Source organism: Polyodon spathula, chromosome 17 (genome assembly GCF_017654505.1).
Source record: "Polyodon spathula isolate WHYD16114869_AA chromosome 17, ASM1765450v1, whole genome shotgun sequence".
NCBI classification, from domain to species: Eukaryota; Metazoa; Chordata; class Actinopteri; order Acipenseriformes; family Polyodontidae; genus Polyodon; species Polyodon spathula.
In genome coordinates this window covers 35,115,563-35,129,183 of record NC_054550.1, presented here as the reverse complement: position 1 = coordinate 35,129,183, position 13,621 = coordinate 35,115,563, and the positions used below count along the sequence as shown (strand labels likewise).

The following is a 13,621-nucleotide window of genomic DNA, read 5'->3' as shown; positions in this document are numbered from 1 at the left end:
AAGGCTGCTGTGAAGTTACTGAAGTTGCTGTGCTTACCTGACTGCAGTGATTCTGATTCTCTTCCAGATGGGCGCATGTTTCTCGAAGGTATTTGATGGCTGCCCATTGAAGATTAACTGTGCAACATCATGGATACACCCAGATACTAAAGGTATTGTCCTGTACTTTAGAAATGATTATCTAAACAATTCCGCTTTGAGTAACTCTGTGTTTGTAGCTCTAATCAAGTGCCTGATGTTTTCCACTCACTTTCCATTCAGAGATTGCAGTTTTCCAGAGAGCAAGCATCATGGACTCTCTGACAGTGAACTGCTTATTTTCTTTGTATTTTCTTCCTGAAAGATGAATGTAGTTTGTGATTAGTGAGAACTCTGTGTGTGTGTGTGCACTGGTGTTATGTTCGTGTGTCCCGTGTCATTGAACACAGAGGGTTAGTTCAGCATTTCCATTCATTTCTGTCTGACTGTTTGCCTTGTTTCAGACCAGTACCTAATCTTCGGTACGGAAGACGGCATTTACACACTGAACTTGAACGAGCTTCACGAAGCCACCATGGAGCAGGTGAGGAGATGATTAACTGGAGAGCTGGAGGCTGTAATCTTAGAGGACCCAGGAGAACAAGGGGAACAGCCCAGCCACTGAGTGGAGCATTGACCCAAAGGGAAATCTACCAGGCCCTTCCTGTAACACACACAAACTCAGCTCACAAATTATTATTATTTGTTTTTATTTTATTCTTTTTTTAATTAAGAAATATACATATTTAAAAGCCACTCTTAAATGTGGTGCCACTGCAAGCTCACCTCCCAAACCTTTTGAGGTACAGACTCCATATGTGCTGGTGACTTTGAACTTGTCAGATATGAAGACCCACAATTCAAGTGACATTCACCTCTTGTTTCTGGTAGAATTTGTAGCCATTGCAGTGCCCAAATACACATGCAATAGAACAGATGCAATCAAATATGTACCTTCAACAGAAAGTTGCTGTGTGAGTAATTATCTAGGTATGCATTGTATTTGCTCTGCATATCTGCTGCCTTTAATTGTTAGTGTCTTGAGTTTCAATGCGACTACAAAACTTCCTTTTTTAAATAGATTGTTGTTTTGTATTTCTCCCAGCTGTTCCCTAGAAGATGTACCTGGCTGTATGTCATCAACAATAATTTAATGTCTTTGTCAGGTATGTAGAAATGCCACAATGAACGTCTGGAGAGTTATGGTATATTCAGAAAGCTAGCCATAAAGATGTTCCTGTGAGTGGGATTGTTACTGTGCCTTGGGTTCATTTGGGAGGCATGGACTCTGCTCTGGCTCTGGTTTCTTCCATTTAGTTTGTTTTTAATTCTTAACTCCCATCAGGATAAGTGAGCCTTTTAAAGCAGCAGTGCGAGCAGCTGTCAGGTCACTGACAGGAACGAATGAGAGAAATGAGATATTGAAGAACGGCAGGGCTTGGGTAAATGTTTCAGCTGCTCATTGCTCAGGGTGAGGTAGCAAAGAAACAGCTCAACTGGGCTGAAAGTAACAGAAGTGAGGAAAGTCCACTGTCTGAACCAAACGAACTGCAGCCTGCCTCTGAGCCGCTGTGATTAGGTCAGAGCTTGAGGGGGAGTGGGGAATGGGGCTGATCATGCAGAACAGGGCTCTTCCAGTCCTGTGCTTTGCTCCAACCCTGTTCTAAATTGTGTAATTGAACCATTTAAATCTCCATCTAGACCCTGATGTAGTTCATTATCTCATTGTACCTGTTAAACCTGGAGTGGAATGGTCCTCCACGACTGTGATTTGACATCCTTAACAAAGAACCATTTCTGTTGTCCTACAAGTATAGGAATATCCTTTCTGCGGGCTGGATAGGAGCTAGCAGCATGCGTCATACATTGTATTCCACTGAGGATTACATTTTAGGGATCCCCCCTCCAATGGTGCCTTGACACCCAGAGCAGTGACTTCATTTACAGTCAGAGACGTGTGTCTCTCCAGGGACATGGATACCAAACACACTGATTTATTTGTCTGTATTCTGAGAACGCCAAACCACAATGTGCATGGGTTCAGCTGAACATCACTACTGTATTTATCATAGACAGCATTACAGGTTTCATAACACTGGCCAGTAGCAGTGTTATCATATTCTTGGAGACGTGGTCAGCCTGCCAACCCTTGCATTGTTCTGCTGTACTACTGAAGCTTGCCAGCATCATTGTACTGCTAAAGATTTCCTTTCCTGGAAACTAACCATTGAGATCAACACTGTGCCACCTTTTCAACGCAACCTGATGTTTGGTGTGTGTATTAATCTTTATTTTTTGTTAATCTCTCTCTCCCCCTTCACTCACCCACCCAATTTGGCTTCCTGTCCTGGCTACCTTGTGTTCACCTTTACTAGAAGGTAATTGTGCTTTGTTAATGTGTGTGTGTGTTTCCATGTTCTGTACACTGTTGCTGTCGTCCTGCTCTCTCTTCCCTCACCTGTGATTGTGGGTGCTGCCTGGTAACAGTCCACTGCGCTCATCACAGCAACCTGCAGGTCTGATTCCTTTTGCTCTCCTGTTCCTGTCGTCATTTCTCAGCAGGTGCTCTGAATCTTACAGCATTCTCTGCAGGCAGACTGGTTAAAAGTATTAAGTGCCCACAGCTGCCAAATTGACCCCTCGTGTAATGTAGTGTAATGGGTATCTCCTAGCTGGCTATGAAGCAGCTAAATACGTTATTTCTGCTTTGCTGCAGGTGTTTGACTTCAAAAATATACCCTGAAAGATGAATTTTGATTGATTTTTAAAAAACCAGGTGCTGATCACAGGTCAAAAAAGAACATTCATGCTTAAAAAAAAAAAAAAAAGATAAAAGGTAAAAACGACTATTGTGAACAGTCCCAAAACATTTTCGTAGCCTCCAAGATCCAACAGTACTTTTTCAGTTGGGAAATGGGATTCCGGTAGAGTGAGGTGAGTGTTAGATATGATTTGTACTAAAAGTGCAGTCCTTTACATAGACTGACCAAATCCTCATCTCTATAATGATGAACCTGTTGGTAAACTAACCCTACTGTCCTACATCCATTGTGACTCCATTAATGTCTGCAGGGTTTCGATCAATTCCTGCTTTTCATTTCCCATTGCCTTGTAAATAATTCCCAGTTCCTGTTCCCTTTTAATCAGTTACAACACACCATTGAGCACAATTGAAATTGGCAGGATGCTGTTAAAATGAGCTTCTCACTGTGGCAATTCATTACTTAAATTGAAGTCTTAAATTAAATTTCAAGCCGATTTAATTATTTAAATTTAAATTGGCTTCAAATGAAAGCAGTTGAACAAAAACAACAATTATTATGTCTCTAAAATATCAAATCAAATTCCTTCGAAGGAATTGGAATTGGGAATTGATTTTAAATGGAATTGAAAATTGATTTTAAATGGAATTGGAATTGAAAAGCAGGACTAGACCCTGCCCCTGACTGCCTGCTTCACTGGTGTTTGACAGGCAGGTATTAATCCCCCTCATGTCACTTTTCCAGGAAAAACCTTCCAGTTGTATTCCCACAACCTCATCGGCCTGTTTGACCAGCTCAAGAAGCCCGGTCTGGCAGCACAGTTTCAGACGCACCGATTCCCTGATAAGATACTCCCCAGGTGAGCAGCACTGTGACCTGCACCTCATCTTCATCACTGCAGACGTGTTCCTACACTGGCATGAGCTCCAGCCATCCGGCGTCACGCAGCTCTGCTTTATAGATCTGTTGTAATAATGGTCTATACAAAACCCACTTTGATGGATTCAGTGCTTTTGATACCAATCATAACCTTTATTCTTGAGCTGAGATGAGAGGAGCGTAGTGTCCCTGGTACATGCAGTCCCTATCCTCAACAAAGAGAGAGAATGCAGAGGTGTCTGTGTGTTTGATCTGGAGCCCAGGTCCCCAGGACTTGGGTGACGAACACCCATACACATACTGCTATCTATGAGAAGGGAAGCTTATATTCACAGAGCCCAAAGCACTTCTTGAGCTGAAATGGTAATTCAAGTGTCACAATGTGCTTCCTTGCAGGAGGTTTGCCTTAACAACAAAGATCCCTGACACCAAGGGCTGCCACAAGTGCTGCATTGGTAAGTAGAGGAGCAGCCTGCTGTGCTCTGAGCTCATCTTTAAAACCAGGCTGCTTACTGGACCCCTACATCCTCAGCAAGGCTGCCTTCGTAATTCAGGACATAGTTCGGCCCTGTTAAGGAAAAGCATGCCTGTAACTAAACATTAATGGAAAATAAAATTCACATTCCATGCAAACCCAGAACAGTCTCTTGTTTTTACAGTGTGTGTTGGGGAAGGCTGAAGAAGTCAAACCCGAAACACATCAGCATGTATTTATCAGTTTATTCAGTAGTGGATGTTAACAGCATTACATTACGAGGCTGGTCATGAGCGATGTTCGAGCTCACTTAACAGATGTAAATGCACAGTAGATAAAGTGTGTGTGGAGAGGTGCCAGGCAGTGTTGAGTGGTGTTTCCATGTGGTAACGTGCGCCTTGCTGTCGTCCTAGTGAGGAACCCGTACACAGGGCACAAGTACCTGTGTGGAGCGCTGCAATCTGGCATCGTCCTGCTCCAGTGGTATGAGCCCATGCAGAAATTCATGCTGATCAAGGTCAGTCTCCCTTTAACTCTCACACAGTGTGCTGAAGTGAAGCATTTCTTGCTCAGCTTGAGGATTTGCTTCTCCCATGTATGTGTGCTTGCTTTATGTACAGTTTGGAGGCATACACTCTGAGATGGTCAATATAAAATAAATGACTGGATATGAGAGCCACTGTTGCCTATAGGAATACCGGTCCATTTTATTGCCTTATCCCAGAGCCGCCTAACAAAAAGAGCCTGAGAATCGCAAACATAAATTGAATAAAATGTAACCATTTCTAGCTGTAACCTTGAATAGGTGTAGTTTTCTAAAACTGGAAAGCTGACTAAATTGAATTTTTTTTAACAGTACCTTCTAGCAAAGACAGTACATTGTACTTGTATTCTTTCTGAACTCCTTAACATCCTTAAATGAATGTTGTGAAGCTCGTTGCGCTTTTAATGCTTAAGAGTCATTCTTGGACAGCCCTCTCTTAGCCTGAACACTGCTTCAAGCATGTTTCGGCTGTATGGCTGAATGCTTATTGTATATAATCAGTACTGATACAACGCTGTCTTCAGGTGAATACACAAAGAGATAAACTTCTTGTCAATGTTTGCCCAAAATATAGTCCTGTTTCTTTTTTCTAGTACTTGTACGTATTTGAAGTGTTGAGTGGCTTAATGCCCATATTTAAAGTTGCTGGTGTTCCTGTTCGCCCCCTCTCTGCAGCACTTTGACTTCCCCCTACCCAACCCGCTCAAGGTGTTTGAGATGCTGGTGGTGCCGGAGCAGGAGTACCCCATGGTGTGTGTGGCCATTAACAAGGGCTCCGAGCCGGGCCAGGAGGTGCGCTTCGAGACCATCAACCTCAACTCTTCCTCCTCCTGGTTCACAGAGATCGGTTCAGGTACGGGCAGGACAGACCCTTCATGACAGCACTGTTCATTATCACATTTACCCCCAGTCCCAGGGACAGGACAGACCCACAGGGACAGCACTGTTCATTATCACATGTACCCCCAGTCCCAGGGATAGGACAGACCCAGAGGGACAGCGCTGTTCATTATCACATGTAGTCCCAGTCCCAGGGACAGGACAGACCCACAGGAACAGCACTGTTCATTATCACATGTACCCCCAGTTCCAGGGATAGGACAGACCCAGAGGGACAGCGCTGTTCATTATCACATGTACCCCCAGTCCCAGGGACAGGACAGACCCACAGGGACAGCACGGTTCATTATCACATGTACCCCCAGTCCCAGGGACAGGACAGACCCACAGGGACAGCACTGTAAATTATCCACATGTACCCCCAGTCCCAGGCCTGATTACATGTTTCTGTCCTTCAGGAGGAAATCAGGTCAATGCCATCCATGTGACCCAGCTGGAGAGGGACACAGTGCTTGTCTGCTTGGACAGTGAGTATGAAACTGTGTGGAAACTGAACTGCCTTATAATCTCAGTTTGAACAATAAAGTCCCGGTGGAGAAATATTTATATTATATATATATATATATATATATATATATATATATATATATATATATATATATATATATATATATATATATATATATATATATATATATATATATATATATATATATATATGTTTATTGAAGCTAGCATGGGATCTAAGCTCTTGCTGAGCTCTGGTACAAACAGACCTGGCTGTTTTTCTTGGTGATGTGACCCAGTATTCAGTTCACTCTGTACTCCTTTTAATCCACCACACGGTAGCCTGTTCACTGTGATTACATATGTCACAAAAAGGTTGATTTTAGATTCTTTGCTGAAAAGACACCAATGGATTGTTTATAAAACTCAAAATGTTATTGTCAAACTTTTTTTTTTAAATGCTCTTATTTTTTTTTTAAATTGAACTCAACTTTTGTGTCAGTGATTTTAATCTCAACAAAGTTTTTTATATTACTGAAGATCTTTTGAATGAAAGTTGCATTTCCAAGTCTTGTGAATACAGGCAGAAGCCCATCAGAAGCAGTATTTGTTCTGTATTCCTGTCAGATAAGCAGGTTATCTGCAGTGTCTGATTGCTGAAATTAAGTCGGTGATATAAGGGAAAGCACTGAACCAACAAGGGAGCGTTGGCCTCAGTGTGGCAAGCTAAGTGAGTGAGCCTTTAGTCATATCATAGTGCTGGCTGATAAAACTGCAAACAGTAAAACAAGTGAGCAGCTGGATAGAGAAGCAGCTCTGCTTATAATAGTCTGGGGCTGGAAACATCACTCATCTGAGATTCATATCACATTGTTAAACATAGGGTCAGTATAGTGCAGGAGTGATAAACCACCCTGAGCTATATATAAAGTACAATATAAATATATAAGCTATATATAAGATTTAAATTGCTGTGTGTGTTGTCAAAGCAGAGATAACAGTATCACTGAGCAGTATGAAAAGTTTAAACTAGATTTAGATGCTTCTTCATGAAAGCAGGCAGTGTTCCTGGTCTTGTGCTTGTCATTCTTCCAGCACTGGCATGCTTTGAGATGGATGGCAAGTGAAAGAAGCACATTGTCAGGAACCGGTTTGGTTTGTGTAAACTGATAAAGGTGTTTAATCCCTTCATGGGGATTGCTGCAGAAAGTCTGGGTAGCTGCCTTTACTTACACTGAAGACTGAGAGTGAGTGGCTTAGTGGAAACACACACACGCCTTCACGTTTAAACTTCATTGCTTCTTTTTTTCAGAGAATTTAAAAATTGTCAATCTCCAGGGAAAACTGAAGTCCAGTAAAAAGCTGGCGTCCGAACTGAGCTTTGATTTCTGCATCGGATCTGTCGGTAAGTGGTGTTTCCCTGCAGGAGTAATGGTTAAAGCTTTTCATGCTTCATCGATTCTGGAAGAACATTAACAGCTGTATTGATACAGTATTTGGGCTCATGCTGGTCATAGTTTATCACCCGTTTCAGATATTTTATGGAAAATTGTTGGCTGGAATTCACTGTCTGGGACAGAGGCTGTTCATTTGATTTCATTTTGATTTTAATGCAGTAATTTGAGTGCTGTATTTGTTTTTCGAAAAGAGTCTACCCAGCAAGTCCCTTCCATTCATAATTCGAAGCAATGCAGTGGTATTGAAGGGGGTGTTTCTTGTTTCAGTGTGCCTTCAGGACAGTGTATTGGCCTTCTGGAAACACGGAATGCAGGGGAAGAGCTTCAAGTCAAATGAGGTAAGCACGGGGGCAGACTGACTGGAACACTGGTGAACTAAGAACTTAACAAACTCCCTGGCTCGTGTCTGGCCTCTGGCCTGGCTCTTAATGGTGTCATCACTTTAAGAACAACCAAGTGTCATGAAATGCTCAGCTGGAAAATGCTGTGTGTGCAAATGTCAGCTGTCATGCAAAATTCATGTTAGAAAAAAAAGACAGCTGCACAGGCAGGGGCTGCATGTTAATTATTCATTGCTTTTTGATATGATTCTTTTGAAGGAATGCCACCAAAGCTGCATGATCCAAATGCGTATGCTCCATCAAATGTGTGGTGGCTGGCTATGTGCCGACCCGACTCCTGGTCTGTTTAAATAGGACATGCACAATGAGAGGAAGTCCAAAGTTCTCTTCACGGTCTTTGTGATTGTTGCGCAAACAGTGGTTGTTGTGCACAAGATTAATATGAATGTGTATGTGGTAGCTTGTGATGTAGAAGAAGAATGCTAGTCATTATGATGACAGATGCCACGAAGCTGGGAGTGCCTTGGTTACTGTAAACTGCACTTGACAGAGCTAGTATTTGATTTACTGCAGATGGATGTGGTTTGGTTTTTGATTGCACAGAAACATTTCTCAGATGCATGTCGCTGTGTTGCTATTGGTTGAAATTTCTACCAATTCCCGTTGGGGTGCAGTGCAGCAGTGTGGATCCTCTGCACTGCCCTTGCTTTCACTGTCAGTTACACTGTTTATCATTTAAAGATGAAACAATAACAATTTGCAAAGCAAATGTAAAGTAGCTTTAGCCCTCCATGTGTGATATACTGTAGAGTCACATTAAATATGTATTCAAAGTCTTTTCCATGCACACGTGTAGTCTTAAACTATACGTAAATGTAATTTGCTTTTTATTTTTTAAACGGTAAGCTCATGAACCTGAGTGCCAGTCCTGTGCTGCTAACTGTTGAGCCACTCGGCTCGGCAGCTTGCTTCTCTCCAGTGTTTCTGTGGCATTGTTTCTGTTGGTGCCATCTGTTACTTTCTGGGCCAGGCTATGGTTAGGGCTGTCTTCCCTTCCACAAGCGCTCGTAAAAAATGAATTCACCTTATACCATTCTCAGTCAATGTTGTCCCAGCAGCCCCTGCCTGTGTTTGCTGTAGTTCTGCTTGTGAGGAATGGGTTAAAGCAGTTAGGGAGTTGTGACGGTGAACTCAAGGCCACTCACTTCATTGTGTTAAGCCTGTGGTCTGGGAGTGAATCAACTGCACTATACTGCGCTATAACCCTTTCAAGATCGATAACACAGCAGCTCAAGAAACAAGCGACTGTATCAGCTTTCTAATCTCTCTTTAAAGATGTACATGTTTTATGAGTGTAAAGTCTTAACAACGATATCTACCAATACTTGGATAGGCTGCAGTGTAAGTATGTTTGCTTTCGGGAGAGTGCTGGGAGTGACCTGTTTGAAAGAATCTGTAAAGGTCAAGGTGGTCTTCACCTAGGTTAGAAACCACTGGACTTATGATAGAGGAGACATTGTGTGTGATAACTCTTGTGTGAATACAGGTCTACTTTAGAGCTTTAAATTGCTGTGTGCGTTTGTGTGTCTGGACTTCCCATTAATGACTTGACTTCCGTCCGTTTCCATTGCAAATCATTCCTTCCTTCACAGTTCATTTTGTGGAAAAGTAATTTAATTGCAGGGTCTAATGAAGCGCTCTGATAAGCTGTTTCCTCTCCTGTTTGTTTCTGAACAGGTTACCCAGGAGATTTCAGATCAAAGCCGAGTCTTCCGTCTGCTAGGATCTGACAGGTATGGCATGAAAGGCTTGTCTGTCTTTATTAGCATACTGGAATATTAATGACCCGCTGCCAAGTGAATCTGATCAAACCTTCTGGTCACTTTGCAAGCTTTGCTTCACTATAATCTTCCTGTTATCATTGCAGTACACCAGCGACACACACCATGAGTCTATTTCAAAGGATTAGATCCGAATAATTCCCTTCCATACATTGCGACTCAGTCAGTCTGTCCCTCAAGGAGCCTTGCTGAAGTTGAACAAACTTAAACAGATAAGTGATCCAGCAATATGGGTTTAGGTTTCTGTGCAAAATGCCATTGTTCACAATTTGTATGTTAAGTAATGCTTTATTTAATGGTAAAAGGCTATAGAAGCTTACATTTACATATTTTGTGCAGCAGATTACTGTTTAAACAGAAGCAACATCTAATCAGCAAACAGAGACCAACCATGTTAATGTGGCATGTGCATCCAATATTATATCAGCCCTATACAAATCCATAACATATTGCAATACACCATGGTCTAACCCCCTCTCACCACTGTTTAAACTTTATAAACAGTACTTTTCATTTAATTACAGGGGTTCACAATTAAGACACAATTAAATCTTCTTCCCATTGTGTACAGAGTGAAAGATCTCAAAGCCTGCTTCTGTCTCTGCTTGAGAAGCTTGTCTCCAGGCCACAGATTCTTGTGAAGGAACTGAAACCCTCCAATCTAATACCTCCATCATTCCCTCAGGCTTGTGTGCAGGGGAACAGGCTGCCTGAGGACACAGTGACTGTCCATCTGGGGAATGTAGGTGGCTGGACCCAGTATGCAATAAGCAGATCCATCTCTTGAAGAGATTTCTAATGGATAAATCACAGGTGATGCCTGACAGATTCCACAAACTGTGTCCCTGCAGTCTCTTGGGAGCCAGGCGACACCTCTGCACCCCGAGACCCTGCTTTAGAATGGAAACAAGGGCTTCTCTGTATCTTTCTAAACAGCATGCATTGTGTGCTGTGCTGTGTAGTGCTTCCCTACAGGCGTCTGACAGGCTATTATATTTCACAGCCTTGCTTTAGAGAGCACTATAATTAATAGCTAAACTTCCATAGAAAATGGTGTCCTGAAACAAACTGTCTCGTACTCTCCTATAGAAGCAGTTTAACACACTGTTTTGATATGATTGGCCTCATATCAGGCAGAGCTTTAGGCTTCTCAATAAGTACATTTATGCTATAGTGTTGTCTTGGGTTTTTAAAAAAGTTTCACTGAGGATTCTAAAATTCAGCCAGGCTCATTGGTCCTTTAACCTTTATTGCCATTGCCACAAGTGCAGGAGTAGCTTTAAAACTTCCTGTTGGCATAGTAGTGCTTACTGTATTGGGGCTATTAAAGGGCAATTGTTTTTTAGATGAGAACGCTCTTTCTTTATAATGCACAGTGAGCCTACAGCACAAATGCTGTTTTGACTCTTATTACAGAAATCATGTGTTCGTGATGCTGTGTGGGTAGTGGCAGTAAACAACTAAGCTGCTCTGGGCTGCAGCACTAATTGCGGTTGTCAGGCTGTATAGGGCTTTAAACTATTCCCTCCGGAGACAGCTTAACTTGATTTAGCTTAACCCGTGATACATTTTACCCCTCTGCTTTGCAATATCCTAGCAATGCTGTTTGGATGCGTTCTTGTGTTCCTCCACATTCCATTTTGCCCGTCTGGGAGGGATCCCCTTCTGCCACTTTTATTCTCTGGTGTTTTTGGCAGAGCCAGCCTGGCTTGGGTATCTGGGTCTTTGCGTGCGTCTGAAATTACATCCCGCTGATAATGACTGGGAACAACAGACTCACTGCACCACGTCTCACCTGGCAACCGGTCCTCCATCGAATACCTTTGGATGGACCAGCATTGAGCTCACTGAGCTGGGAGGGCTGCAGTTCATATGCTCTCACTGACCTGGAGCCAGTTAATTCTCTGCCATGTTATAAAGCTAAGGCTCCACATGATGTAGCTCACTATTCTATAAAGCAGCCCGCTCGCCATTCTGTGTGTAACAAACACCATCACAAATTACTGTTAATTCCATTTATTAGTTGTGTGTATATATAAATGTTGAAGGAAAAAACAAAACTCTCTCTCTATATATATATATATATATATATATATATATATATATATATTTAAAATATACATTTTTAGTTAAATAATAAGGAAAATCAGTGTAACTAAGTGTTTTCCACAGTAGAGATCAACAATTAGTCAGTACTGTGCATGTGTGTATATATGGGTACTGTTTGTAGCATCTGTGATATAAATAGAATGAGTTATTGTTCTTTCATGAATTAGGGGGAATAAACCTGCTATCCAGTCTTTGTTTGATGTGAGTTGTCAAAGATCCAATGTACACATGATGTAAACTAAAGCAACTGATCACTCCTTACAGTCCCGTTAATGTTGTTAATTATTACTGCGTATCAAATCACACGTTAGGCTCTGGGAGTCTTTATTTAAATACTCTTGCAATGATTAACAGCTCTACTCCTTTTCTAATTGCACATGGGATTTTACTTTTTTCAGAAAGCTGAAACGTGGTGGGAATGCCTGACCTCAGTAAACCAGGCTGTTTCTATTGCATCTCTTTACATCAGTGTTTGGTTAAATTTTTCTTTTGTTATTTTCTTCCTCCCCATCCCAGAGTTGTTGTATTGGAGAGCCGCCCCACTGATCACCCCACGGCACAGAGCAATCTCTACATCTTGGCCGGACATGAGAACAGCTACTGAGCGTAGAGCCCTGCCCTGCCAGGAGGCAGAGAGACATCAATCTGCTTCCAGCTCGGGAGGGAGTGACGCAGGACAGCGGGCTGCTCGCCATCCCTACTGCTTTAAAATGTCCGTTGGCTCATTGAGTTTGCAGCAGTTGGGAGCAGATAGCTGTCTGGGGAAGAGATGGGGCGCTGGGAACAGATCACTGTCAGAATCTGTGCAATAAAGCCAGATGTGTCGCTGTCTCTGTAGAGAGTCTACCACACAGCATCAGCCCTACATTCCCCTTTGGATCAGAGCGAGGACTGTGCAGGGAGACAGAGGGGACGGACTTGACAAAGCGTTCTGTACTGCAGACAGCTACTCGTATAGAAGAAAACCGCTTGCCACTGTGTGGTCAATCAAATCTGATGGCTTCATGCAAAGCTGTTAAGATGTAGAAATCTGAGACAGTTAATTACAAAAAAGCACAGCAGCAATGGCAATAAAAAATAACATATAATATTACACACACACACACAGTATATATATTTATGCGCATATACTTGTTCAGTAAAGTGCCATTAAGAATTGTACGTGCTAGTTCCTCTTTGCTCTAGCTTGTAAACTGCTGTTACTTCAGATATTGGGTAATGGGATAGATGCCTTGTTTCATGTGATATAATACAATATCATTTTAGTGTTGTTTTAAGGGAGGGGGGAGGGCATGTCATTCTTTAGCATACCAGTATGAAGACTAGTGCATTCAAATAGATAAAACTCCAGAGCATTTTGTAAAGTGGAATATTAAACCCTTATTTATGAATGTGCCAGTAGGAGGGTATAGCTATTGTGACTCTAGTTCTCTTAACCATGGACAGACCCTGCAGTTTAGCAGGGGCAAGCTATAACTTGGATATATTATGTTAAATGTTTAACAGATTTTTTTTTTTTTTTTTTTGGAAAAGCTGTTAATTTTATTCCATGTTTGCACCATGTAAGTAAGCACTTTTGTACCTCTGCCTTTTTTTTTTTTTTTTTTTTTTTTTTTTTTTTTTTTTTTTAAGCTTGGATTTCCGTAACATTATTGGTATTCCACTGCTAATTTTTAATAGGGGTAGTATTTTTTTGTATAAGATCTGTTATTCTGTTAATAATAAAACTATAATACCATAGATTTTTAAGGTTTTTTTTTTTTTTTTTTTTTTTCTATATATCAAAAGACTGGCACTCAATCAGATGAGATGAATAGAACTAAAGGTACAGTTAGCTGTGGAGCTATC

General features: G+C 41.7%; 1 protein-coding gene across 1 annotated transcript in view; it reads left to right on the top strand.

Annotated features, from left to right (window-relative positions):
- LOC121329702 (mitogen-activated protein kinase kinase kinase kinase 5-like) overlaps window positions 1-13,383 on the top strand; it is a 24,965-nt gene extending 11,582 nt beyond the window's left edge. The window contains exons 3-15 of the mRNA XM_041275401.1: window positions 48-152; window positions 483-562; window positions 1,124-1,184; window positions 2,394-2,396; window positions 3,525-3,639; window positions 4,056-4,114; window positions 4,548-4,651; window positions 5,354-5,531; window positions 5,977-6,045; window positions 7,338-7,430; window positions 7,750-7,820; window positions 9,561-9,616; window positions 12,290-13,383. Coding sequence (XP_041131335.1) covers window positions 48-152; window positions 483-562; window positions 1,124-1,184; window positions 2,394-2,396; window positions 3,525-3,639; window positions 4,056-4,114; window positions 4,548-4,651; window positions 5,354-5,531; window positions 5,977-6,045; window positions 7,338-7,430; window positions 7,750-7,820; window positions 9,561-9,616; window positions 12,290-12,377 — 1,082 coding nt within the window. The 3' untranslated portion in view covers window positions 12,378-13,383. The remainder of the gene's footprint in view (window positions 1-47; window positions 153-482; window positions 563-1,123; window positions 1,185-2,393; window positions 2,397-3,524; window positions 3,640-4,055; window positions 4,115-4,547; window positions 4,652-5,353; window positions 5,532-5,976; window positions 6,046-7,337; window positions 7,431-7,749; window positions 7,821-9,560; window positions 9,617-12,289) is intronic.
- The last annotated feature ends 238 nt before the right edge of the window (window positions 13,384-13,621 follow it).